The sequence below is a fragment of the Pseudopodoces humilis genome, chromosome 20 (genome assembly GCF_049639895.1).
Source record: "Pseudopodoces humilis isolate 2021_Gansu_Grassland_sample_001 chromosome 20, ASM4963989v1, whole genome shotgun sequence".
In the NCBI taxonomy this organism is placed as follows: Eukaryota; Metazoa; Chordata; class Aves; order Passeriformes; family Paridae; genus Pseudopodoces; species Pseudopodoces humilis.
In genome coordinates, this window is record NC_142219.1 from 11,997,501 (window position 1) to 12,024,115 (window position 26,615).

General features: G+C 55.3%; 2 protein-coding genes across 4 annotated transcripts in view; both read right to left on the reverse strand.

The window, feature by feature from the left end:
* NOS1 (nitric oxide synthase 1) overlaps positions 1-3,550 on the reverse strand; it is a 77,067-nt gene extending 73,517 nt beyond the window's left edge. For both annotated transcript variants that reach the window (XM_088064829.1, XM_088064833.1), the window contains exon 1: positions 3,440-3,550. The gene's annotated coding sequence lies outside the window, so the exon portion shown is untranslated. The remainder of the gene's footprint in view (positions 1-3,439) is intronic.
* Positions 3,551-11,725: 8,175 nt separating this feature from the next.
* KSR2 (kinase suppressor of ras 2) overlaps positions 11,726-26,615 on the reverse strand; it is a 74,678-nt gene continuing 59,788 nt past the window's right edge. For both annotated transcript variants that reach the window (XM_088065207.1, XM_088065206.1), the window contains 5 exons: positions 22,332-22,428; positions 18,606-18,739; positions 14,772-14,903; positions 12,215-12,344; positions 11,726-11,863 (listed from right to left, as the gene is read on the reverse strand). In XM_088065207.1, coding sequence (XP_087921333.1) covers positions 11,726-11,863; positions 12,215-12,344; positions 14,772-14,903; positions 18,606-18,739; positions 22,332-22,428 — 631 coding nt within the window. The remainder of the gene's footprint in view (positions 11,864-12,214; positions 12,345-14,771; positions 14,904-18,605; positions 18,740-22,331; positions 22,429-26,615) is intronic.

Genomic DNA, 26,615 nt, shown 5'->3' on the forward strand with positions numbered 1-26,615 from the left:
GGATGGATGGATGATGGATGATGGATGATGGATGGATGGATGATGGATGGATGATGGATGGATGATGGATGATGGATGATGGATGGTTGGATGATGGATGATGGATGGATGGATGATGGATGGATGATGGATGATGGATGCCCTGGAGCTGCAGCCAGGAAGGGACAAGCAGCTCCCAGTGGGGCAATTGCTGTTTTTGCAGCTTCCCAAATATTGGAGGTCCGTATTCCCTTTGCCTTTCCCACCTTATTCCAACAACAAGAGTAATGAATCCACAACAATTCCCACCTCCCTTTAGGAGCACAGCACAACCTTCCCAGCCACTCCTGCCCCAAATTCCCCCCAAAACAGGCACCCCAGAGCCCATCCCAAACCCCTGGCACACAGATCCAGCCCGGAGCATCCCCCCTGCACAGCCCAGATCCCGCTCACCGCTGCATCCAGGGATGGCCACGGTGCTGTTTCCCAGGAAAATCAGTCCCAGGGTGCTCCGTGGGAGGTGTGGGAACAGCTCAGCTTCTATTTAAGGTGTGGGATTGAGCAGGGATAATGAGACAATCAATCCATTCTCCTTCCAGCGCCTCGGGCAGGGCTGCACTGAGCCAAGCCCGGGGGCAGCACCTGGGGAAAGGCACTGCTGGTGTCTGCCAGCCACGGAGCAAGGAGTTCCCACTGCCAGGAGCAGGGAATTCTCATGATCCCGGAACCAGGGAGTTCCCACAGCTGGAACTGACAAATTCCCACTGCCAAAACCAGAGAATTCCAAATTCCAGAACCAAGGAATTCCCACTGCCAGAACCAGGGAATTCCCACTGCCAGGACCCAGCAATTCCCACTGCCAGGACCCAGCAATTCCCACTGCCAGGACCAGGGAATTCCCACTGCCAGGACCAGGGAATTCCCACTGCCAGAACCCAGCAATTCCCACTGCCAGGACCTTTCCCTTCCCAGCTCTCCGGAGCCTCCCTGCATCCCTGTGCAGATCCAGGATGTGCAGGCTGCCCATGCAGAGCCATTCCCACCCGGCAGAGCCACGCTTTAGCTGCTCCCAGAGCACTCCTGCACTGCTGGAAATGCAAAAGCAGCTGGGAAGCACCAAATGTTTTGGGTTTTGGGGGGCTCAGGGGCTGATCCCCTCATGGGAGGGATAATTCCAGCAGCAAATCCCTCGTGGAAGGGGTGAGCGAGGAGCCATCCAGGGAGCTGGGCTGGCAGCTGGAGCAGGGCAGAGCCTGGCAGCGTGTGATTCCATGTGGGATTGCAGTCTGGGAGCGCTGGTGTCAGTGTTCAGGAGCACACACAGTCACAGACTGATTCTATGCAGGTGCTTTATTGAAGTGTGTGGGAACCAGGGCTATCAGCAACCCAAATCTAGCTCCATCCTCTTTGTCCAAAGTGCACATATTTCTACAATTTCAGCTGGAGCAGTAATCACTATAACAACCTTATCAATATTGCTTCATTAATAAATCTTCATTAACTTTATCTGTATTGCTTCATGAGAGTTGGCTCATCCTTGCACGAACATGTACCAATCTTATCTCTGGGTGGGTATCTTGGAGACCCCAAGTACCCTTTACCATAAATATTCCAGCTTGCTCAACCATCCCTAATAGCAAACATTCTTGTGGCCTACCTCTACCAGATTTTAAGAAACATTTTCAGAAACATTTAACCCCAGAGTGACACTGGGATGCTGCTGGGAGGGACTGGAAACCATTTTATCCATTTTATTCCAAGCTCCTTCTGCGCCGGCCCTGCCAAATTCCCCCCAGGCGTGCTGCAGTGCTGGGAGCTCACAGAAGGATTCCTGAGGGAAAATCCCGCTCCAGGAATGCCTGTTTTTCTCCAGAGGTTTTTCCAGGGCTTGGTTTGCTGGCTGCAGTGGCACTTGGGGCTCGACACTGCACCAACAGCCTCTCCTGGCCTTGGCTGCGTCCCCGTGGAGGTGACGGCCACCCTCGAGCTCGTGGACTTTGGGATTGACGTCCCTGGATTGGGTTTCGGATATTTTTGGTCCTGTAAATCCCATGGGTGATAATGCTCAGCACAACGGGTCCTTCCTCCCCACGGCCAAGCTCTTTTTTGGGATTTAACTCCCTTAACTCTCATTCCCAGCTGCTTCCTCCATTCATCCCCAATTCCAGCTCCCTGGATGGCTCCTCGCTCACCCCTTCCACGAGGGATTTGCTGCTGGAATTATCCCTCCCATGAGGGGATCAGCCCCTGAGCCCCCCAAAACCCAAAACATTTGGTGCTTCCCAGCTGCTTTTGCATTTCCAGCAGTGCAGGAGTGCTCTGGGAGCAGCTAAAGCGTGGCTCTGCCGGGTGGGAATGGCTCTGCATGGGCAGCCTGCACATCCTGGATCTGCACAGGGGCGCAGGGAGGCTCCGGAGAGCTGGGAAGGGAAAGGTCCTGGCAGTGGGAATTGCTGGGTCCTGGCAGTGGGAATTGCTGGGTCCTGGCAGTGGGAATTGCTGGGTCCTGGCAGTGGGAATTCCCTGGTTCTGGCAGTGGGAATTCTCTGGTTCTGGCAGTGGGAATTGCTGGGTCCTGGCAGTGGGAATTCTCTGGTTCTGGCAGTGGGAATTCTCTGGTTCTGGCAGTGGGAATTCTCTGGTTCTGGCAGTGGGAATTCTCTGGTTCTGGCAGTGGGAATTCTCTGGTTCTGGCAGTGGGAATTGCTGGTTCTGGCAGTGGGAATTGCTGGTTCTGGCAGTGGGAATTCTCTGGTTCTGGCAGTGGGAATTGCTGGTTCTGGCAGTGGGAATTGCTGGTTCTGGCAGTGGGAATTGCTGGTTCTGGCAGTGGGAATTGCTGGGGTTTGGCAGTGGGAATTGCTGGGGTTTGGCAGTGGGAATTCTCTGGTCCTGGCAGTGGGAACTGCTTGGTCCTGGCAGTGGGAATTGCTGGGATCTGCCCCATGGCCGAGGGGCTGGAGGAGGCTGGAGCTGAGCTGTCCCCACAGGAGCTGAGGAGGATGGAAGGACAGGCTGAAGGCTCATCCACACTGCCTGGAACCTTCCAGGATGCTGGAATGTGTCTGTCCACCAGCTGGAAGTGGTGGGGCCATGGAGCCAGGGGGTACCACACAACACCCCTACCCCTCGGCTGTCCCTAGGATGGGGGCACAGGGATCTCGTCAGAGCCTCCCGGGGATATCTGGCACCCCGAGGTGCTGGGAAAGGTCACCCCCTCCCTGCTGGCACAATTCCCCTCTGGGACAACTTCTCCCCTCCAGGAGAGACAAACCCTGAGTGTGGGATTATTTTCCTTCAGCATCACAGACCCTTCCCCACCCCACAGGGAGCTCACAGCACACCCAGGGTCCCCTGGCCCCCTCCCACCCCTCAATGCAGGCACAGAAAGTCCCAAAAAACCACCAGGAATAAATAAAAACCTGTGGGGCACAGGAAAACCTTCAGCCAGTTTTTCTACCTGCTGCTGCCCAGGGCGCGGCTCTGCTTTCTGGAGGAGGCTGCAGGTGTGAAGTTTAGGGCCAAAAGCTGGGAATTGGGAATCTCTCCTCCTTCCCGGAGCTGCCAGGAGGAAAGGATCCTGCTCTGAGCCCGGCAGGAGCTCACGCAGTCACAGGGGCTCAGGTTTCTGTCCCCGACGGCAGCGTAAAAATAGAGGTGAGGAAAGAGAATGTGCTGAGCAATGGGGCAGCAGGAGCGGGGGGACTCGGGCCGGGGCAGCCCCTCCCCAGCAGGCGGCCGGGAGATGCTGGAACGGCTCGGGGGCCGCTCCCCGGCTGGAATTAATCCCAAAGCGGGATCAGCTCGGCGCTGGCTCACAACCACAATCCTGTTAAAGGCCGGGTGGCCACGACACAAGTGGCCAATTAGCCCGGCCTTGGGCTGTTCCCTGCCCGGGGCTCCCCGGGAGAGCCGCTCCTGGCTCAGCGCTGCCCTTAATGAGCTAATCAAGACCTAATGAAGAATTTGAGCTTTACCCAGGCAGGACCCCCCCCCAGGCCGTGCTGGGGGGGCTCCGAAAGGAGCGGCCCTGGGCTCCGTGCGGCTCCTGAGAAAGCCCAGACCAGCCTGGGGAGGAAACATAAATCAGAGGTGGGAACAATGGCCCATTGTGGGCCCCGGGCAGCGCCGGCACGGGAGGGATGGGCCGGGACAGGGCTGTGCCTTCAGCTGCCGATTGTCCCCCTGTGGCCTCCCCGGGACCCCCCGGGACTGGCTACCGCCCTGGCTGGGGCCACCGCCGGTTCTCGCCCTGCCGGGCTCGGCTCCTCGCCAGCCTTTTCTTGCTGCGGGGGAGCAGAGGTAACACACCTCGGGGTGTCTGGGGTGCTAATTCAGCTCGATAAGCGGCCTGAGCTGCGGGCAGCACGGGATAAATCAAGGCACATTTGTGTCTCTGACGAGCCCGGTGTGTCCGCAGGGAGGGACGGTGGCAGGTGGGGACACATGGAGAGCCACCCTCCCTGCTGGAAACAGGGCTTTGTTATCTCCAGCATCACAAGCCAACACAAAAGTTTCGGTAGCCCCCGTTTGATGTCGGAGCATCCCGGCTGTGCCCACACCGAGAGCATCCGAGCTGGAATGATGCCGTGGGCTCAGCCAGCGGCGGTGGGAGCAGAGCTGGAGCCGCTGGGCTGGGGCTGAGCTCCGCTGTCACTCCCTGCGTTTGTCCTCTCCTGACAATTGTTGGCGGCCGTGATTCGCCCTCAGCAGGGAGGGGGTGACGGCCGCGGGTGAGCGCGGCTGTGCCTTCCCTGCACACACGGGGATGTGTCCAAAGGCATTCCCGAGCATCCAGAGCCGCCAAGGAAGCTGCGGGGAATGGTTTTGCCATTTATGACCATGCTGGTGCTGGCAATTCGAGGAGCGACATCAGCTCCCTGCACCGGGGCTCTGCAGTGCCACCAGCAGCTCTGTCCGGTGACAACCAGGGACACACCGGGGACAACCAGGGACACACCAGGGCCAACCAGCTCCTCTCCAGACTGGGACAGCCCCCCAGCTTTCCCAAGACCCCCCATGTGTGAGATGGTGCCACCAGGGTGAAGCCAGCGAGGGAGGCAGGGGGGACATCCAGTCCCTCCATCCAGGGATCCCAGTCCATCCAGGACCCCAAATCCATTTCTTCTGCTGGCAGAACCCACCAGAGCAGCCCCTTCCCACGAAATCCCCCTGGATGGCTCCATCCCCGCTCCCCACCCCGGCCCTGCCTGCTTTAATTGGTTCCAGCTCCCGCAGGCTTTGAGAGATGAAAAGCCCTCGACAGGAGGAGTGTGGAGCGTTCATGATTTATTAATGGCCAGCCATCATTATTTTACCTTTCAAGTGCTCGGGCAGCGGCGAGGAGGGAAGGAGAGGGGGGAAATCCTGTGAACTTCCCAGGATTTTCCTCTCCATCTCCTGGCCGCCCCCAGCAGCCAGCGCTGCCGCTTTTCCAGAGGGGCCGCTTGGCAGATCCATGGTGGCATCCCGGGAAAACAGCGTGGGAGAGGTGGCCAAAGGGAGCGGCAGATGCCGGGAGCCTCCAGCGCTCCATCACCGGGCTGAGCCTGCCACTCACCCGTTCCAGCCCCTCTGCTGAGCTCTGCTGGGTGCAAATTCATCTGCTGCCCGCGCAATTCCCACGATTTCTGCTGCAGCATCTCCCATCCAAGTGTTGGCTGGGAATTACAACCCCCAAAGGGATGGGCTGGGGGCTGGGACAGCGGGAGAGAAGGAAAAAGGGATTTGGGAGTGCTGGAGCAGGCAGAGACGCTCCCAAGGCTCCGATGGACCCATCCAGACCCCACCACAGACACAAAATCCCAGGATGTGACAAGGAGAACACACGGAGCAGCACAGGGCAGGGCAAGGTTTTTCCAAATGTGTTTTTTTCTTGTTGTTTTTGTTTTGTTTTTGTTTTTTATTGGCATAAATAATTCATACACTGTCACCTCACCAAACACTGCACGAGAAACCACGGGAACAAATGGCTATCCAGGTCTGCAGGTCCCAGAGATTCGCACCCAGCCAGACAGCAGAAATTAGAAATTACTTTCTTCAAGTGTAGAAAACGTTAGAAATGTTCCTGTACAAATTTACAGCGGAGAGAATCCATCGTGCCTTTCTCAGAAATTCCTTTTTTTTTTTTTTTATTTATTTTGTCAGTGGTTTGTGGGGGTGATTTGTATTTTTATTTCTCACCAGCTTCTTTTTTTTTTTTTTCCCAGAGGTTTTTTTTTTTTTCATTGCAACGACGACAACAAAATATATATATATATATATATTTATATATATTTATATATATATATTTATAAAAAGAAAAAAGGGGGGGAGAGGAAAAGGGAACTGAAAATCAGCTCATTCTGCAGAACTACCACGGAGAAAACGAAGCAGGCCAGCGAGTTCAGTTGGAAACTGTACAGGATGGAGGTCTGTATATATCTATATACATACATATAGAGATATGCATATATATCTATATATACCTTATGTACAAGGCAATGGAACACGGGAATTTACAGGGACCTGAAATTAAAGGCGACGCTCGCAGCTGACCAAGCTTCCCCCCCTCCCCTTGAGAGTTGTTGTTGGCAACCAAATGGATAAATTCAAATCAAGTCATAGAAATTCGAATAAATTCATAGAAATTCAATTAAATGCAAATAATTTAAAATAAATAAAGGGTGAAGAAAGGAGGAAGGGCTTGAGGCAGGGCACTTGGGGGGCAGAGAGAGGCTCGTGGCATCACCAGCACAGAGCCCTTCTCCTCACACAGCCACAGAGGCCGAGTTCCAGGCACCAACACTTCCACAGAACCCTAAATTGGCACAAGGAGATGTTGGACTGGGTGTTGGGAGGGGATTTTTCCTGGGCAGGCCCTGGCACAGGGTGCCCAGAGCAGCTGGGGCTGCCCCTGGATCCCTGGCAGTGCCCAAGGCCAGGCTGGACGGGTTTTGGAGCAGCCAGGGATGGTGGAAGTTGTCCCTGCCGTGGGGTTTAAGGTCCCTTCCAACCCAAATCATTCCAGAATTCCGTGCTCTAGGAAGGGTTGAGCAGCTCCTCCAAGACATTCATTTCTGCCTCCCATCCATCCAAAATCTGCATCATCCCAGCTCCTGCCACATCCAAGGACTGGATAAAAGTCGTGGGGGCCGAAATCTGAGCTCGTCATTCCCAGAAATTGCCCGGTCAGGGCTCAGCGAGGATTTGGCAATTTGTGGGGAAAGGGAAATAGAAGGAAAAGTAGGGAATCTCCTTTCAGCAGCTGAAGGAGGACACGGAGCTTTGGGGCCACCTCTCCCATTTCTGGGAGAGTCCAGACAGCCCAGCCCCGGACGTGGTGTCAGCATCAAAACGCTGGGAAAAACCTCGGGCAGCAGCAAAGCCAGGAGCTCTGGGAGAGCCCGGGAGGGTGGTGGGAGAGCCCGGGACGGTGGTGGGAGAGCCCGGGAGGGTGATGGGAGAGCCCGGGAGGGTGGTGGGAGAGCCCGGGACGGTGGTGGGAGCATGAGGCAGCCCAGAGCTGCAGGGCTGGCTCAGGAGAGCATCCCTGGGGTGTGGGGAGGTGCCCTGGGGCTGGGAGCGGCTCCTCCGTGTCAAAGGCTGCGCTCAGCTAAGGCCAGCTCTGGGAATAAGCCTGGCTCACAGCTAAACCCAGCTAAACCCTCTCCCTCCTTCGGAGCTCCTGTTAGAGGCCACTGTGGAGAGCTTCTCCTGCATCGTCCCCTCCCCGGTGAAGTGCTGGATATTTTTAAACTGGGCCAAAAAATAAATCCTTCAGAAAGACAGAGTCAAAAAACCCCCAAACAACGACAAAAATAAGATTTGTTGGTGTGGCGAGTGGGGTTTTTGTTGCTTGGTTTTTTTTAATAATGAAGACTTTAAAAATAAGAAGGAATGATGGAAATAATGGGGCTGCCTGATAAACTGGAATGGAATGGAAGGAGCTGCTCCCGGGAGCTCATCTGGGAGAAGTTCAGGACAGCTCTTTTTCCATCGATCCCATTGTGCTGTGCCTGTGGCTGAGACCCCACGGCGAGGGGAGAGAGGGACGAGGGTGGTGAGGAGGGAGAGGACGGCTATAGGAATATTTGGTTCCTTCCAGGTGCCCAAAATTCGGTGGAGAAAGGTGTGGCCAAGGGGGAATGAGAGAGGATGAGGGGAATGGCTTTAAGCTGCCAGAGGGCAGAGTTGAGCGGGACATTGGGAAGGAATTGTTCCCTGGGAGGGTGGAGCTGGGATGGAATTCCCAGAGAAGCTGAGGCTGCCCCTGGGAGTGTCCAAGGCCAGGCTGGACGGGGTTTGGAGCAGCCTGGGATAGTGGAACGTGTCCCTCATGGCAGGGATGAGCTTTAAGGTCCTTTCCCACCCACCCAACCCATTCCTTGGTTCTGTGGCTGAGGCTGCAGCCCGGTGAGGCCCTGACACCACGGGGGAACCAACCCAGCACCCATCAGGTGATCCTGGCCCACAAAATCCATCGGGTGTCCCATGGGGGACACACCAAGGTGAGACTTGGGACACCGGGAGCAAACCCCCAGTGCCCCCAGGACAGACATTGTCCCCTCCCTGCACCATAAACCCACCCGGCTCCAGCCCTGTGTCACCCCGGGGATGAGCAGCACCCCTGGGCTCACCTCCTCCCCACACCCTCCCCTCTCTCCTGCTCCCCTGGGGAGTTCACTCCTGCTCAGAGACCAAACCCACAGCAGGACAGCGACCATCGCTCCCTCTGGACGGGCTCTGGGGGTCGGGGACACCTCCCCGTGCCCCTCCCAGCTCCCAAAACCTCTGGGAAAGGGGATTTTGTGCCTCCCCCAGAGCCCGGGGCAGCGGAGGTGAAGGCATCGGTGAAAGCTCAGAGAGGCTCCGAGGTTTTAGTGCAACATTCACTGCTCCTGGGCACAGCAGGGAGAGCTGGGAGGGGACAGGGACAGCACAGCCCATCGCTGCTGTGGGCTGGGGGAAAGGGAAAGGGGGGGATGAGGTGAGCCCTAACTCAGGGACCCCAAATTGTGCTGCTGGAGCAGGGAGCAATTAACCCAAGTTAACCCAATTAACCTAAACGAGGGCTCAGCCTGCCCATCCCAGCCTCATCCCACCTCCACACGCTGCCTCCCAGAGAGGGATGTGATCCCAAAAACACCAGCAGGAGACTCCTCCAGATCCCTTTTGGGGGCTGGATCCACCCCTCCCTGCTCCTGCCCACCTTGGAATTTTCACTCATGTGGGGATTTTAAAACCCCCACAATTAAAATCCCATCTCATCCCAGCTGCAATTAAGTTTCTGATCTTCATTTAGTTATGCTAAAGCGCTCCCAACACCAGCAAGGAGGAGCTGGGGGAGCAGCCAGACAAACCAGGGCCGGTTAAATTTGCAAAGCCTCGTGACGGCTCCAAATTAAAGCGAACTGAGACTACAATTGAATTATCCGGGATGATAATGCCCCATGAGAGCCTGGGAATGGGATCTGCTCTCATCTGACAGCTCATCTGAGGGGCTGGAGAGCCCATCCGGGCTGGGGGGACAGGGAAATGCCAGCACGTGGAATCCAGGTGGCAACAGCACCTCCCAAGGAGAATTTTTTTGGGGAAACCCTGGGATTTGGCTGATGGGAGATGAGTTTGTGGCAGGGGGGTGGGGAATGGGCATGGCTGAGGTGTCCCAGTGTGGGGCTGGGAGATGCTCTGTACAACCAGAGCCTGTCTGCATTCCCAGCTGCAGGAATGAGCCGTAGGAGAGAGGATGGATCCCAATTCCAGCTGCCCCGCTGTGCCCAGCCCCAGAGCATCCCCAAACCCGGGGTTTTGGGAGCGAGGAGCAAAGCCAGGAGCAGGGCAGCGCTGAGGGCAGGGCGGGGCTGGCTGATGAGAAACACACCGGGAAAAGCGGATAAATGATCGGGAATGTGGAGATGTGCCCCGCTGGGAGGGAGACCCGCGGGGGGACACGTAAGTGGCCGCGGCTGGCAGGGAGAGAAGCCACTTGTGAAAGGTCAGCGCTGCCCACGAAGGGGCTGCGGGGGCTCGGGGGGAGCGGGACAGATGCATTTCCCCACGGGGGAGCAGCTAATGGCAGTGGCGCTCCCTGGCCCCGCAGGATCCGGGGATAAACTCATGAATCAGCGACATTCCCCCTTTTTTCATGACAAAACCGCAAAGAAATAAATAAAGGGAATTAAATAAACCCACAGAGAACCGATAACAAGCCCTCCCCAGCCGAGCATCATCGTGAGCGCTGGGTCGGGATCAGAGGAGCCCTGGGGATAAATTGAAGTCATCGTCCAGTGGGTCAGCCCTGCTCGGGGAGGGGACTGTCCCCAGAGCCACCGCCTGTGCACCGAGAGCCGCCCGCTGCTGTCCCGGTCCCACCGCAGCCGGGCGCTCCCGGGGCTGCTCCGGCTCGTCCCGCCCGCTCCGAGAGGATTCCCGGGATGATGAAACGCTGCGGGGGAAGAGTCTCATTGCCGGGCCGCTGTCGGCCCCGCTGCTCCTCCGTAGCGCAGGCTGGGAAGCGGAGAGGAAGAGGAGACCCGCTGGGGGAGGAAGGCACCGTCCCTTAACTCCTCCCGTCACAGCCTGGAACGGACACAAGGAGCAGAGTCAGCACCGGGCGCCTCCTCCCGCGGGGGTTTGCAGGGAAGATCTTGGGGAAAAAACTCCTGGAACGGCTTTTCCACGGAGCTGCTGGCACAAGCAGCGGCAGCGGGGGAAGCCGTGAGCTCCCGTGCCAGGCCTTGGGTACCGCTGCCATCCCTGAGCATCCAGGATCCCGAGGGATCCAGGGGTACCGCAGGCAGCTCATCCCTGCCAGGATTCCTGGACTCCCCGGGAAAGCCAGGACCTCACAGGAGCAAGAGCCAGAGCCGATGTGGAAGGAATCGGCTCCCGTGGAGAGCCGAGCTGGAACATCCTGATTAACAAAAGACTGGGCCGGTAATTAACAGGGAGCTGCGGGGCAGCCCCAGCCCAGGGCAGGCGGAGCGTGGCTCAGCGATCGGAAAAACATTCCCAAACCCAGCGGAGCGATCCCGCAGCTGCCTCGGGGCTCCGCGTCCCTCAGCACTCCTTGCCCGGCTGCCGGAGCTGGCCTGGGGCCTGCTTGGAGCGGGGTTTGGGGATTAACTCCCCTCCTGATGAGCGGCTCCCGCTCAGGGTCTTTTGGGGGCCACCTGGCCGCGGGCTCTGCTCTGCCTCCCAGGGACAGGGAGTGGCACAGGGGACATTCCAGACACTCCTGGGGCCTCCCAGGTAAGGCGGTTTGTTATCAGCAGCAGGAGAAATCGGCATCTCCAACCCTCTGTAAGGACCAAGAGCGATTCCCGAAGCCCCCAAAATGTCCTCACGTCTCTTTCTGAGCTCACATCTCCTTCCCTCCATCCATTCTCATTTCCAGCCTCCGGGGATGCACGCTGGGAGCTGGAATAATCCCTCCCGTGAATGCCACCCCCGCACGGGCGAGATTTTGGTTCTATTTGTCACAATATGACAAATTCCAGGGAGGAAAATGAGTTTCTGAGTGATTGCTCCACGTCTTGCCTGCTGTTCCCAACAGGGCAGATCCTGAAATCCCAACTGGGGACCCACTGATGCCGTTTCCTGGAGCACGGGGATGTGACTAAGCCAAAGCAGGGGAATGGAGCAGGATTGGGCCATGGGAGAAGAAGGGATCAGGCTGGAATCTGCGATGGCTGAGGGTCTGGGAAGGGTCCCTGGGCAGAGCATTCCCCCATCCATGAAATCCAGGACGGGCAGGGATGGGGACTTACTCTGCCGACTTCCAGAAGTGCCCCGGGTGGGAAAGGCGGCGGTTGCGCTTTGGCAGTTTCTCCAGCATGTCCATGAGCTTGGTGAAGGTGGGTCTCTCCTCCTGCTCGTAGGCCCAGCAGAACAGGAGGATGTCCTGGAGCCGGAGGGAGAGCGCCTCAGGAAACCCGGCCAGGCGCTCTCCCAGCGGGAATTGAGCCGGTCCCGCTCCCACCACAGCCCTCACCCCCATCGGCCACAAGGAACCCAACTCCATCCCCACATCCTTGGGAAGGGCTGGGATGGAAGAGATGTGTCCATCCCATGAGATCCCATCTCCATCCCCACATCCTTGGGAAGGGCTGGAGCGAAGGGAACGTCCAAGCTGAGGACAGCAGCAGGACCAAGCCTGGCTGGATGAGACCGGCAGATCCAGAGGGTTTTTCCCAGGGCCCCAGCAGCCACGCCCCACTCCATGCACACCCACACAGGGCCCCACAGCACCTACCGAGATCTCCTTGCCCATCCCGATCTGGCTGAGGTTGGGCTTCATCCCTCTTCCCACCTGCCAGATTATTGCCTCCGCTGGCTGCGTCTTGAAGGGCCATTCCCGGGCGTGCAGCTCGTACCAGATGGTGCTGTGGGGGGACACTGGGAATTAGAGACGGAGCAGCCAGCAGGGATTCGGGATGGAGAATCCAAACCACTCCCTGCTCCAGAACCACCTCATCCAGGAGCTGTTTCATCCCAGGTGACACCAGAGGCGCTCAGCCCTCCAGAGGTTCCAGAGGCGTCACCTCTCCCATTTTCCTGAGGGAGGAGATTGACTTGGAGCGAGCCCTGCTTCCCACCAGGGGCGATCCCAAGCGTGGGAAGGAGGACAGAGGCTGATGGAGGCCCGGGCAGAGCCATCCTGGGAATGTCCCAGCTGGATGCAACAGCACTGCCTACGGAGCAGCTGGAGAGGGGATGGTGGGGATCCAGCTGCCACCGCTGCAGCGGAATTCCGGGAAGGGATGAACCCAAGAATTCACTGTCACTCCAGCTTTTCCCTTTTTCTCCTCCAACAAGCTCTCCAAGCTCCAAAAATCCATCCAAGCCGTGCCATGAGCCATCCCAGGTGTCCTCACCAGGTGACGGCCACGTGAAGCCCCGGCCATCTGCTCCTGCTGGCATGGCTAAGCCAAGCCCTCTTTTCTGTGAGGAATCCCAAATCCAAGGGAATATCCCAAAACAAGGGCATCACCGATGGAAACGGTGGGCACCCCCGTGGTTTTCCGCCCCCGCTACTGCCTGCAAGTTTTGCATCATCATTTTCTGGCAGCCAGAACCTGGATGAGCCCGGATTCCCACATTGCCAGCCCCATTGTCCAAGGCAAATTCCCTGGACCTGCTTTTCCCTCCCAGGGATGCCTTCGTGACCACTTAAAGTAGCAAAGCCCAGGGCTAAAATGACATCAGGGTGGAAAAATCTGTTCTATAAACGGAAAATTCCTCCTGGTTAGGGAAGCTCAGTGATTTGGGGAATTGGAATTCTTCTGATTTTGCACAGTTTGGCTGGAATTCTCAAAAAAACCCCTGGATAATGGGAGAATTATGTGGGTGCAGAGGAATGGGGGGCTGGGAGAGGGGCAGGTGCTGCGGGCACAGGACAAAATCAGGAGGAGCATCCAAGCACCCTCAGATTGGATTTAATGCATCCAAGGCATTAATTCCAGTTTCTCACTGGGAGTTTTTGTCATCTTTAAAAGTTCTTTTCCTCTTGCTGATCACCAAATCCCTGGAGGGAAGGGACCCCTCTGGATCATTCCTGAGCCTCCTGGGCTTGATGGAGGGCAGCCGAAACAAGAAAGAGGGAGAATGTGGGGAAACCTTTTCATCTTTTTCAGGAAACTCGGGCTTTCCATAAGGGCAGAGCTCACACTGGAGAAAAAAAAGGGAAAATTACGTCTCCCCTCCCACTCTCACTTAGTTGGATACGATCCTTTAATTACCTCTTTATTTCTGAGCTGAAGTTGTACCTCAGGGAGGGCAAAAATAAAAGAGCCAGACCCTTCCAGCTGTAATTACTGTGGGTTTGATGGGAATATTGCCATGGATAACGGGCCCACGCTCCCTAATCCCACAGCCTTCGAGGTATCCATGAGAAAATTAATCCTCTGGGTAAAATCTGCGTCCACCTCGGGAAGGGTTTAGCGAGGTGGGATTGGGCTCGTGCCCTCAGGAAGGCTTGTGGGCAGAAAAAGGGCAGGAGGAACAAATTGGTTTGCCAGGGAGAACTTAGAAATTCTCATTTTCTTGGCTTTTGGCAGCTCCTCATAGTGCTGGCACCACCATCAGCCCCCTGCAGTGGCTGGAGGGGGGAATTGGGGTGTCCAGGGGCTCCAAAGTTGTGTCCCCATCCATCATCTAAGCACCTTCTCATCCATTCCCACCCCAGGAGGCTGCAGGGGAGAGAGGATGCCAGGCTGGCATTCCCAGGATATTCTGGAGCCCATTGCCTGGAGCCACCCTGATGCCCAAAATGGGAGGGTTTGATAATTTATGGAGAATCGGGGTGTCCAGGGCCCCCCAGAGCTGTGTCCCCAACCTTTGCCATCTCCATCCAGCAGCCAAGCACCTTCTCACTGGTACCTGCCCCAGGAGGGTGCAGCGGAGAGATGATGCCAGGCTGGCATTCCCAGGATACTCTGGATCCCATTGCCCAGCACCACTCTGGTCCAGACCAGGAGGATTTGGTAATTTGGAGAGAATTGAGCTGTCCAGGGGTTCCCAGAGCTGTGTTCCCACCCCAGCCCCCTGCTTCCCCAGGACGGCATCCTCAGGATACTCTGAATCCCGCTACGCAGAGCCAGCCTGGTCTAAAACAGGAGGATTTGTTGATTTAAGGATGGTTTCACTCAAAATTTTTTCAAAGCAGGAAGGTTCATCCAGCCCAACGATGGGAATTCCGTCTGGCAGCATCCCCTTGGATTTGGGGCAAGCCAACAGCGTCCTCATCCCAGAGCAGCTCCCAGCTGAGGCAGCTCCCTGCTCCTGCCCCCTCCCGCTGCCCGGGGACTCACCCCAGTGCAAAGACATCCGAGTGCTTGGAGAAGGGCAGCTTGTCCTCCTCGGTGTCCGGAGAGAGCTGCCGGATGATCTCGGGAGCCAGGTGGCACAGCCAGCCGTTCTGGATCCGCAGCTTGTTCTCCCTCCTGCCGGGACACGGAGCCGTGGGGGCAGCACCACCACACCCCCGGGAGCAGCCCCCAGCTCCACACCCTCTTCCCAAGGATCTGAGCCTGGGTTTCCCCACGTCATCCGTGCAAAGTCAGGTTTTAACCCTGCTGTAGAAATGCTGGCACGGCTGTCCCTGCCAGGCAGCAGGACAAAATCGGAGCACAGGATGGTGGTTCCTGCCGGGACACGGAGCCAGAGCCGTGGATCTCACTGGGGGACAGCATCAGCACATCCCCAGGGAGCAGCCCCCAGCCTCCCATCCTCCTCCCAAGGTTTCTAAACCTGGTTTTCCCCATGTCATCCTTGCAAAGTCAGGTTTTAACCCTGCTCTGAGAAATGTCCCTGCCGGCCAGCAGGACAGAATTGGGGCACAGGATGGTGCTTTAGGAGAACTTTGGCACTTCCAGGCTGGTGATGGGGATTTAGGTTCTGCTGGGGCTCCTGCTGTGCCCTCTGCACCAAAGCCCTTCAGAGGATCCAGGGGTAAAGCGGGGATGAATTCCCCCAGCGGCCCCACTGTGGTTGGAGCAGGAGGTTGGACCTGGGACCACAAAGTGCCCCTTGCGAGCAAACCCATCCTAAAGTAACAGCCTGGGAATTGCTCTTTGGCCCCAAAACAGCCCCAAAAATGGCATTTCCCATGGGAACGGCCTGGCTTTGTAACAACCCTGCATTTCACCCCATCCGCTGTCCTTCCTCCACCTCCCCAGCCTCCCCCTGCTCGGGATAAACACGTTGGAATCCTTTGGCCAATGGCTGAGGATGACATTGGTGACTTCTCCATCCTTGACATCCTCCAGCAGGCACCTGGGATACTCTGCTGGCTTCAAAAGCCCTGGGTCACCAGCGCTGGTGACACCTGAAGCAGCTCCATCGTGTGTCTGAGCCCAAACGCAGCAGCAGGAGGGAACAGAACTGTCCCACGTCACGTTGGGCTGGAGAAGGAGGAGCCCGCTGGCTCCTGCCAGGAATTTCTCCCAAAGGTGGGGATGAACAGGGCTAAGGGATGGCTGTGGGGTCATCTCTCCTCCTGAATGTCAGCCCAGGGCCAAAATCCCATGGACAATCCAGGAGTGGGATTGTCCCACCCCAAAGCTGGCTCGTAATCCCAAAACGGCGAAATCCGGCGAAATGCTCCCGTCTGCAAATCCATCCCCACTCCCAGTGCCAGCTCTGGCAGTGACCAGAGGGACCCCATCCCTAGGGAAGGGCACTGCCACTCCCGGGAAGCTCCGATGGAAGCTCCTTGTCCCCTCTGGGGTGTCCATGGCTCCTCTCCACCGCAATCAGCGGCTCCGGCGCCGCTCGGACCCTCCGGAGCCACGGGAAAAGCACTTTGGCACAGAGGGGAGGCTTTCAGCTGCCCAGCCACCTCCCTCCACCCTCCAGCTCTTAATTACCAACCACCATTAAGCACCTGGGCAATTAAAAAGGCTGGAGCTCGCCTGTCCCTCCCGGGAAGCAGCGGGATGCGGTGGGCAGCACTTGGATCTGCTCCAGCACCCTCAGCAAGGCTGGGGTTGTTCCTGGGGCTTTTGTTTCGGCTCGTGGAAGTGGCTCAGGGCTGTGACATTCCAAAAGCAGCCCCATGATGCTCCAGGGACTGGATTGGGATGCACAGCTCATCCCTGGCAAAGCTTCTATGGGTTATGGGCTCCCAGCAACGAGGTCTGGGTTTTAATGGGATCCCAGAAGTGTCTCAGTTACAGCAATTGGAGGGTTTATGACCAAAGTTTACCTGACTTCACAACCACACCCAGCTGAGCATCTCCCATGACACCCCCAGGGCAAAAGCAGGAGCAGAAGAGCTCAGACCCCTCAAGACCCACCTCGTGCTCCTCCTAATTCCAGAGCAGCCCCACCAAGCCCAAGAACATTTAAATAAAGGAGGAATAAATCTGATTTCAGCAGGATGAGGCCCCAAGTCAGCAAATCTCTGCAGGAAGTGTTTTAACCCCAGCAAAACCAGCTGAAGAAATGTCACCATCCTTAACCTGACCTCTAAAAATTCAGTTCCTTCCCAACAGATGTTTTTCCAAGCCTCTGAGGACCCAAAATTGGAGTTTATCTCCTGTCTTCATCTGAGATACACCAAAACCAGCCAAAAACCCACCCTGAAAAGGGGAGATGAAACCTGCAGACACTTCCTGTTCCAAAATTCATGGTGGGCATGGATCCCCACTCTTCTCTCAGCTCTCCTCCAGCAGAGAACTCTTCTCCAGCAGCCCAGGGCACAAATTTTCTCATTTTCTCCATTTTTGCAGCAAAACCCTGCTCATTTCTATCCAGCCTTGCTTTCCTGGCCACCCTTCCTCTCCTGAGTCATCTCCTGGATTCCAACCCCACAAGGGGCCTCCCAGTCCTGGGCAGAGGTGGCCACAGAGCAGCCACCTCATCAGAAACCCCATTCCCCCCACTCCTCATTCCATCTCTGGAGCATCCCTGACCTTCACAGCCAAGATTCCTGGCAAAACTTGGGAGGTTTTGCCCAAATCCTCGTGTTCCCTGCTGGAATGAGCTGTTCCTTCCTCCTGGCAGGCCCTGAATCCCAAATCCCCAGCCCAGCTGGCGAACCAGAGGCAAAGCCCTCTTTGCCACAGTGGGAGATCCTCATTTCCTGGCCTTCCAAAGTTTTTGGCCAAGTTTGTGCTGAAATCCATTGATATTTATCCAGGCAGAGTGGAAAAGCTGGGAGTGTGTGGTGTGGGATGGAGAGAGGTGGCTACTGCCATTTCCTCTAATCCTTTGAATTCATCACTGGGAAATTGGGAAAAAAAATCCATCATTTCCAAGAGGCTTTTTATCTCCTGAGCATCTTTGTCATGGAGATGGGAGGACCAGCAGAAAACTGCCCAAGCCTGGCCTGTGCTGCTCCCAACACGAAGGATTTAGTGGGAAATGTGGGAAAAGTCAGCAACGTTCTTATTCCCTGCTTAAAAAAAAAAAAAAGGAGAATATCACCTCTGTTCTTCCTTCCCCACTTCTCTTTCCTTTTTCCACCCCAACTTTGCTTTTCCTCCTCTCCACAGCTGCTGGAACTCTTTTCCCTGCCATTCTTACAGCCGGGAAACCTCCCAAAGCGGAGGGAAAAGAAATTTAATAAGGAACATTTACCAAAACCTTCAGATTTAAACCCCCCGAGACCCCAAAATGTCACAATGTTGTGAAAGTCCCAAGCTTGGCTCTCATTTTCCGTGTCTTGCTCCGTGCCCAGCACAGACACCATGGCCAGATGTCTGTAATTCCCAAAATGTCACCGGAGTGGGGACAGCACAGGGATGGCATCACTCAGTCCAGGCAGGAGATGAAGCAGATGCCAGGGAATTATAATGATGGAAAGGGAAAAGCCAAGGGATGAACCAGCCCTGCTGCCACAGGAGCATCTCCTGGGTGGCTGCAGGGTGCTTTGGCCATGGAAATGATGCATCCCATGGGAAGAGGTTGGTCCAAGAGGCACAATTCATCTCTGAACCAAAATTCCAGAGGCTCACATGTGGCATCGCTACGGATCAAAACCAACTCCCTTCAAACAGAGCAGCCCCATGACCCTCAAAGGCCTCTGGAACTCCTGTCTGCTGAGGCTGGCAACACAAAAATGCACTTGGAGAGGGATTTTTTGGGATCTTTCCCCAAGTTTGGGCACGGGGAGGAACCCCAGTATGTCCATGTCCTCCTACCTGCCCGCTTGGAGAACTCCGGAGATGCTGAAGAGCCCGAAGTCGGTGATCACCACCTTCCCATTGTCATAGAAAACATTCTTGGACTTGAGGTCCTTGTGGAGGATCCCCTTGGCATGCAGGTATCCCATTCCCTGGGATGGAACAGAGAGAGGAGAACACCCCCAGGTCACAAAACGGGATGGGATAACGCCGGAGCGGCGACATTCCCATGGGATGCCGCGAGCATCCGTGAGCCACCGCGGCACATCCCAGCTGGACCACGTCCCCAAAGGGCCCTGACAGAAGGGAAAGTGTCTGGAGGGGTCCCGTGGTTTGGGATGGGCTCCTGGAGGGAGATGGGATTATGGAGCGGGTGTCCCAGCTGCCACGGTGCCCACTCATCTTCCTGATTAATCGATTCCGCAGGAAAAATTAGCGCCAAACCCACCCGGCAGCCGCTTCCCTGGAATCCTCCTCTGGAAAATGGATGGTGATGATGTTTTTGCCTCTGTTTTTTTGGGGGGTGGGAGAGGAGGGTAATAAGTCACCGCTCCCCATCGCCCCGGCGGAGCCATCGGCGCTTCCGACGGCCCCATCCGCCTGGAAACGGGCGCCTCGCAGGAGTCCTGCCTTAATTCCTTTCCCCCAGGAAAAACTGCTCGGTAGTTAATTAAAATTAGTGCTAATGAGGCACAAAAAGGCCATGGGTGGGAAATCCAAACTCTCCTGTTTAGCGTTGGCAAATCAAGCAGACTGCTGGCAGCTCCGTGTGGCGGATGTTCAGCTCCGCGGGATAATTCTGGGAATGGGGAGGGGGATAAAACACATTTATCCCAACTTCAGCAGGGATTTTGATGCTGTCCCACTTTTCACTCTCCTAAGCAGACTCAGGGAAAACTTGATCTGCAGGATGCTGCTGAAGGATCAATGCCCAACAGGCCGGCAAACTGTTGCTTAAGAGGGAATATTGGTTGTCTGTCACTGGAAAAGGGGAATTTATTAACTGGAATTCCATGGGGATCCATCCATTCTGAGTCTCATCTTTTCATCTATCATCATTAACCACGCAGGCTGTGCGAGAATTTATTTTTAAGCTGGCGGCTGATGTGGAGCCAGAAGCCCAATCCAAATTCCACCATCTGGAAAAAGTGGGAAAACAAATGGAAAACCACCCCAACCCAGCAAGATATGGGGGTTTCACTGCACCCCGTGGGGAGCAAATCCTACAGAGCCTCTGCCAAGGGATGCTGGAGGAAGGAAAGGATTTGGGGCTGGATGCCAGGACCATTCCAGGCACCGGGATTAATTAGGGGTCTCCAGCTCCCCGCACATGAAATAATGATGAGGTTTAAAAATCGGCTTTCAAATGTCACTGTCACCCGCAGGAAGTGCCAGGGTGGAGCAAGGAAAACCATTCCAGTGTTTCCCTGCCCAGGTGCAGTGCAGGGCCCTGAGCACCCATGGATGAGACCCGGTGCCACGGGAACGCTCCGCAGCCGCTGCCCGTTGTTTGAGGGTGGAGGAATTCCAGAGCAACATCAAGACCTTGCTCCCACCTGCTCCCACATCCAGTGGGGAGCTCATCTCCATGGAATCATCAAACACGGCCCCGCCCTTACAGAAGGAATTTTTCCGGGCAAACCCAAATCCCTCACCTCGCTCTGTGCAGATCCCATTGCAAATTCCAGCCCTGACACCTCGGCCCCTGGGATGATCCGTGAGGAAACACTCAGGGCCAAGTAATGCCTTAATTTGCTGGGCTGTGTGAAAAGCCAGCTCCCTCTGCCGGCACCGCTCCGGGGAGAAATCGTCCTTCCCCTCCCGAGGATCCTGGGGTAACCTTGCACCCGCTGGCCCAAGGAGATGAGCAGCTCTCCCGTCACATTCCAGGACTCAAAGGACAAAATCCAGCTACTGCTGTGACTGCACAGCAAATCCAAGGATTTCGGGACGGTGCAGCTCCAAGCCCACCCAAACCAAGGTGCTGGGATTTTCCTTCGCTTCCCAATACCCACCAGTTCCAAGTCCTGTGGAACATCTGCTGGAGATTGGTGGGGAAAGATGGGAAGGCTGGGAACGGGCCACGTGGTTGGGCATTGTGGCAGGGCTGGACTTCTCCAGGAATTCCCTTTGGTGCTCCCTTTGGAGCTCTGATAATTCCTCCAGGGATTTGGGGTGGATACAAAGTCCCTCTGCCTCTCACCACCACAGAGCTGGAGGTTTCCAAACTGTTCCCAACAGGCACCAGCTGCAGAAAACAAGGATCTCTCAGCCTGATCCTCGAAACCCACACGGAGCCATGACCCCACGCAGGGAAAGGGGCTGAACTGAGCCGCTCTTCCCGCTGGGAACATCTGGAAGGCAAAAGACCTGAGCACAAAAAGGGGGAAAAATACAAGGCTAAACTGTGATGCTTCAAGTGTTTGCTCAGCGGGAAAAATACGTGTCTGAAAGGTGGAAAACATGGATCAGAAGTAGGAATTAAGAAGGGAGAAGCTCTGGGCTGCCTCAGGCACCCCCAGCTCAGGCTGTGGCTCTGAGGTAGCTGAAGGTTCAGGCTGTGCTCACCTGTCAGCTCCTGCCTGGAAATCCCAGGAGAATTGAAGGAATTTAAACTTTAAAGTTAAAACTGGGTCTAAAAAAACACAAAATAGGCAATTTAGTAAGATACAGCCTAAGCACCATCCAGGGAAAAGGCACCGACCAGGAAATATTGCTGAACATATTCTGCTTTTAACCTGGGTTTAAATATTTAAGGGGGGCTAAGATCTGCCAGAAAACCTGATTTTCTGTTGTTTTCCCACAGTTAAATGTGGGATCAGCTCCAGGTTTGGCTCTGGGGTGGAAGTGTTGGCTGACCTTGAGCAGGGCGCCGGGGCAGTGTCACAGCTCCCATGGCAGAGCACGTGCCAAATATTTTTGGTGATAAATGTGTTTGGAATCACAGCAGAACCCCGTTCTGACAGACAGCTCAACACCTCAGCGCTGCTGCTGACATCCCATGGCAAAGCTGTGAGGGCTCAGGACCCAAATTCCCGGCCATTCCACCCTGCCACGGGAGGATCCTCCACAGGATTATTTACAGGGACACGTCTGAAGTGTGGGAGATGCACTTGGAGTCATCCCTGGGAAAGGAAAAGCATTTTTAGCTCTGGAAATGTAGGTGAGACCCTCCTTGGGGCACCACAGCATGGATTTCTCCAGGTCCTGGGAATGCTTTATGGGAATATGGGGAATGCTGGAAGTGTCCAAGGCCAGGTTGGAGGGGGCTTGGAGCAAACTGGGATAAACTGGGAGAGTGGAAGGTGTCCCTGTCCATGGCAGGGGGTGGAATGGGATGAGCTTTAAGGTCCCTTCCAACGCAAACCATTCTTGAACTCCATGATTGTGACATTTTTTTTCCAAGAGGAGAGCAATACCCCAGCAGGAACTCCCTCAGGGCAGCAATGCTGGATTTAAACACCTGAAATTCCAGCAGGGAAGAGGAGCAGCAGCCAGGATAATCCCCAAGCATGGGGAGCCTATGGAAGCTTTGGTGCCACCCCAATTTAGGCACATGAGAGAGGCCAAAGAGACCTGGATTTAAAACCAAGGAGTTCTATCCTGCTCAGAATCCTTGGATTTTAAAGCCAAGGAGTTCTATCCTGCTCAGAACCCTTGGCTGCTCCTCTCCCGCTCCCCAAAATGACTGGAGTGGGCTCTTGGCCGGGTTTTTTGCTGGATCCAGACCCCCCCAGACCGTACCTTCACAATTTCTTGTGCTATCTGCCTCGTCTTGTTGACGTCCAGGACAATTTTGGCGTCCCTCACCACGGAGTAGAGAGTCCGTCCTTTACACAGGCTGGAAGAACAGGAAAAGGGAAAGAGAAGTTACAAACCCTCCTGGGGAAACAGCCCCAAATTTTAAAGCAGGGAACCGTAAACCATCACAGGATTTTGGCCAGATTTTGGCCTCTCGGCTCGAGGCAGATTGAAGATTCCACAGGGAACTGGGGGTTCTCCCAGTCTGGCACTGGGAGGGAGCTCCCACTGCTCCTGGCGTGTCCTGGTGGCACCACCCCAGTGACACAAGGGACAACCTGGGCTGGCTCCTGGCTTTTCCCTGTATCCCAGCCTGGAGCAAAGCACCTGGTCCTCCTGCTTCCAGGTTTTTGTGCAGAACTGGCCATGGCTCCCTCCTCCTCCTCCTCCTCCTCCTCCTCCTCCTCCCCCCTCGGGATACAAAGCTCACAGATGTAAAATGAGTCAAAAGAGGAAAGACAGGGAGGAGAAAAAAAAAATCCCCCAACCCAACCCCATGCACTCCACAATGTCCTCCAATTTTCCTTCTCGTACCAATTACAGTAAAATCTATTTACAGAGCCTTAATTACCAAAGGCAGCTGGATTGGGGGGGAGGGGGGATGGATATAAACCAATTAAAAATATATTGACATTTGAATATCATAATGGAGGACGTGGGTGGCTGCTGCCTCGACTCCCGCCCACAAAAAAAGAGCTTTTTTTTTTTTGCTTTTCTCTATCCACCCACGCTCATTCCAGGCAACTTTGGAAAGATGAGACTGGATACCTGTGCCTGGGAAATAAAACACCCAACACACAGCTTGTTAAGGAGGTTTGGTGACTGCAGATGTTGGTTTGATTCTGTTCTGGTTAACACATTAAAAGTTCCGGGGTTTCATTCCGCTGCTGTCCCCCAGCTTGGCTCCACCGCTTTCCCCTCGCCCAGTTCTCCTGCCCTGGGAATTCCAGCACACACTGGTTTGGATTCATCCCCTGGCAGAGGTTTTGTCCTTTTTGGGTGAAAATCATCACAGAATCACAAAAGAGAATCACAGAATGGTTTGGGTTGGAAGGGCCTTTGAGGACCATATAATTCCAGCCCTCTGCCATGGGCAGGGACACCTCGGATGGGCCCTGGAGCAGCCTGGGACAGTGGGAGGTGTTCCTGCCCAAGGCAGGGGTGGAATGGGATGACCTTTAAGGTCCCTTCCCACCCAAACTATTCCATGAGTCCACAAAAGCCCGAAGAACTCCAGACTCCAGAAGCTCACAAATACAAAGGATCCTCCTGCTCCTAAGCCAGAAGCTCCACGTCACTCCATGGGCAGAGAGCAGGATTTTCAGGACGAGCAGTGAAACGGGAACGGGATCAATCCCACATCCCACGGGTCTTGGAAAGACAGCAGCGCCCTTCCAAATGTTTCCTCACTGGGAGCGTTAGGAATTGTCCTGCTGGACACACGTGAGCCGCAGTGGGGATTTAGGGCAGCAATGCCTCCTCAGGGATGGTTTTCCTTGCTCATCCCCGAGCATCCCAGCTGGATTTAGCCCCGAGGCAGCTGCGATACGAGCACGCTGCCTCTGAAACATCTCCTGCAACACTTCGGCTGCAGTCAAATCAGAATTTGCTGGAGATTAGGATCTGAGCACTTGGAAATCGGTGATAAAATCCTTGTGTTTCTGTGCCTGGAATGAATCAAAGTGTGTGGAATAACGACGGACATGAACTGTCCTTCCACCACCTGTATTTTTCCTCGCTAATTTGCTACATAAACCCACCAAGCTTTAAGCTCTGCCACAGAACAGCCTTTTGCCACCTCCATGACCTGCCTGCTCACACAGGAGTTCCCCCAGCCCTTCCCAACCCCCGGAAAACACATTTTCTCCCAGAGAAAACCATTTGACAGCCAGTTGCCTGTGATCTGAATTGGTCACAAATTGACACTGGAAATGCTGTGAGTGGATTAGGGCTGGATTCCAGCCCTAAAGCGAATTAAGTCCAGCTGTTTTCTTAGGAAAGGGTTGTTTAGAGGAATATCCTCACATTTCTGCCTCTCTGAGTTGCTGAGATAACCCCGAGAGCAGAGCTCGCAGCCCTTTGCTGGTGAGATTCCCATCTTTCCACTTCATTTACAGGATTTCCAAATCCTTCCCAGCGGATGGAGGCGGTGCAGGAGAACAGCCAGACCTGGGGTGGTGGCACCAGGACATGTCCCTGTCACCTCTGCTCCTCAGACCCTGGCAGAGCTATCAAAGCAGCCCAGCTGCTCCTCCCCTCCCCTCGCTGAATAACAGCTCCGAATGAATTCACCGTGCCCGCCGCACCGGCACATCCGACTTTTCTTGCTGGATAAGAAGCTGCCAACGCGGAGATAAAGCCCGGTTGATACCTTTTATGCAGCACCTGAGCCCATTCAGCCACCACCTGCAGAACCTTTTCATGGCACAGCTCAACCATTCCGCTTCTCCTCGCTTCTCAATCGCTCCCCATTCGGGCAGGACAAAGAGCGGCGCCCGGGGCACGCTCCGAGTCTCCTGCCTTTCCACTTGGAGAGGTCCCCGCTGAGCGTGGCTTTGAGGGACACGGATGTGGGTGACAAGGCCACAAAATGCCTGTGCTCAATGTCAAAAACAAGGCAGATAATTTGCATCTTCAGATGGATCCTGGGTTATTCAGCGCTGAGGTGAAAATTCGTAAGGAATTCTTGTCTTCTTCTCCCAAACTTCTCCGTGCCACCTGGCAGCAGAGCGGGTTGATGACACGTGCCCCGGTGCCACGAGGTGACCCAACGCCATCCAGAGCCGAGCGGTGGCTGGGACAGAGATGCAGAGATCCTTCTGGGAGTCCTCAGGAGCACGCCTCATCCCATGGCACATCTACATTCCGGTGCCTTCCCCGGCATCAGGACAGGCCCGGCCCCATCCTGCTGCAGATGCCACTCTCAATTCAAAATGAGTTTTTGAAGTGTTCAGCCAAGCAAGCCAAATCCCAAATTGCTTTATAAACACTGCATTCCCAACGTGGGCTGGAGACATCGGCAGTGGGAGCAGAGCCAAGGCGGCTCGCAGAGGAACAATTTGGGATGAGGGAGGAAGAGCTGGAGCGCTGCCTCTGGGTGTTTTTGCTGTTCCATGGGAAAACAGCCTCGTCCGTCTTCCATCCTTTGGGGGTTTTTACCCCTCTCTGCAATACTGATGGTCATCAGCTCTGCACTGGTGGCCAACACCTCCACCCTGATGGTCATTGTGTCTGCATTGATGGCCATTGCTCCTACACTGGTGGCCAACACCTCTACACGGACAGCCACCACCTCCAATGGCCAATGGCCATCTACCTTGATGGCCACCACCTCTGTAGTGATGGTCATCAAGTCTACACTGATGGTCATTGTCTTTACACTGGTGGCCAACACCTCTACCTTCATGGCCACACCTCTACGTAGGTGGCCGTCACCTCTACCTTGATGGCCACCACCTCTGTCCTGGTGACCATCATCTCTAAAGTGATGGTCATTGTCTCTGCATTGATGGCCATTACTCCTATACTGGTGGCCAACACCTCTACACTGACAGCCACCACCTCCAATGGCCAATGGCCATCTAACTTGATGGCCACCACCTCTATACCGGTGGTCATCAAGTCTACACTGATGGTCATTGTCTCTACACTGATGGCCAACACCTCTACCTTGGTGGCCATCACCTCTACCTTGATGGCCACACCTTCACCTTGATGGCCACCATCTCTGGACTGGTGACCATCGCCTCTACACTGATGGTCATTGTCTCTACACTGATGGCCATCACCTCTACACTGATGACCACCACCTCTACACTGGTGGCCACCGTTCATGGCCAGCATTGATGGAGATTCCATCCTGACTGCCTCTCAGGAGCACGGATCATCCCGAGCCAACGGCCTGGCGGTAGCAGGGTGCATTCCATCACTCCAGGAGCTTTGTGCTTCCCTTCCCTCTTCCCATCCACACAAACGCCCGTTCAATTAAAGAGGTGATAAATGCCAGACCCCGGGAAGCTCATTCCTTGCTGGGATATGGATTTATAGGGAAGCAGCTCGGATACCATGGAGACAGTCAGCACTACAGACCCAGGGGAGACACTGGAGAAGAGAGCGAGGTGGGGAATTAATAAAAAATGCTTTAATATAAAAATACCTCTGCTCCCAGGTTACATCTGTGCTGGAGGAAAGACACGGCAAAGGATGCTTGGATGCTCCCACATTTCC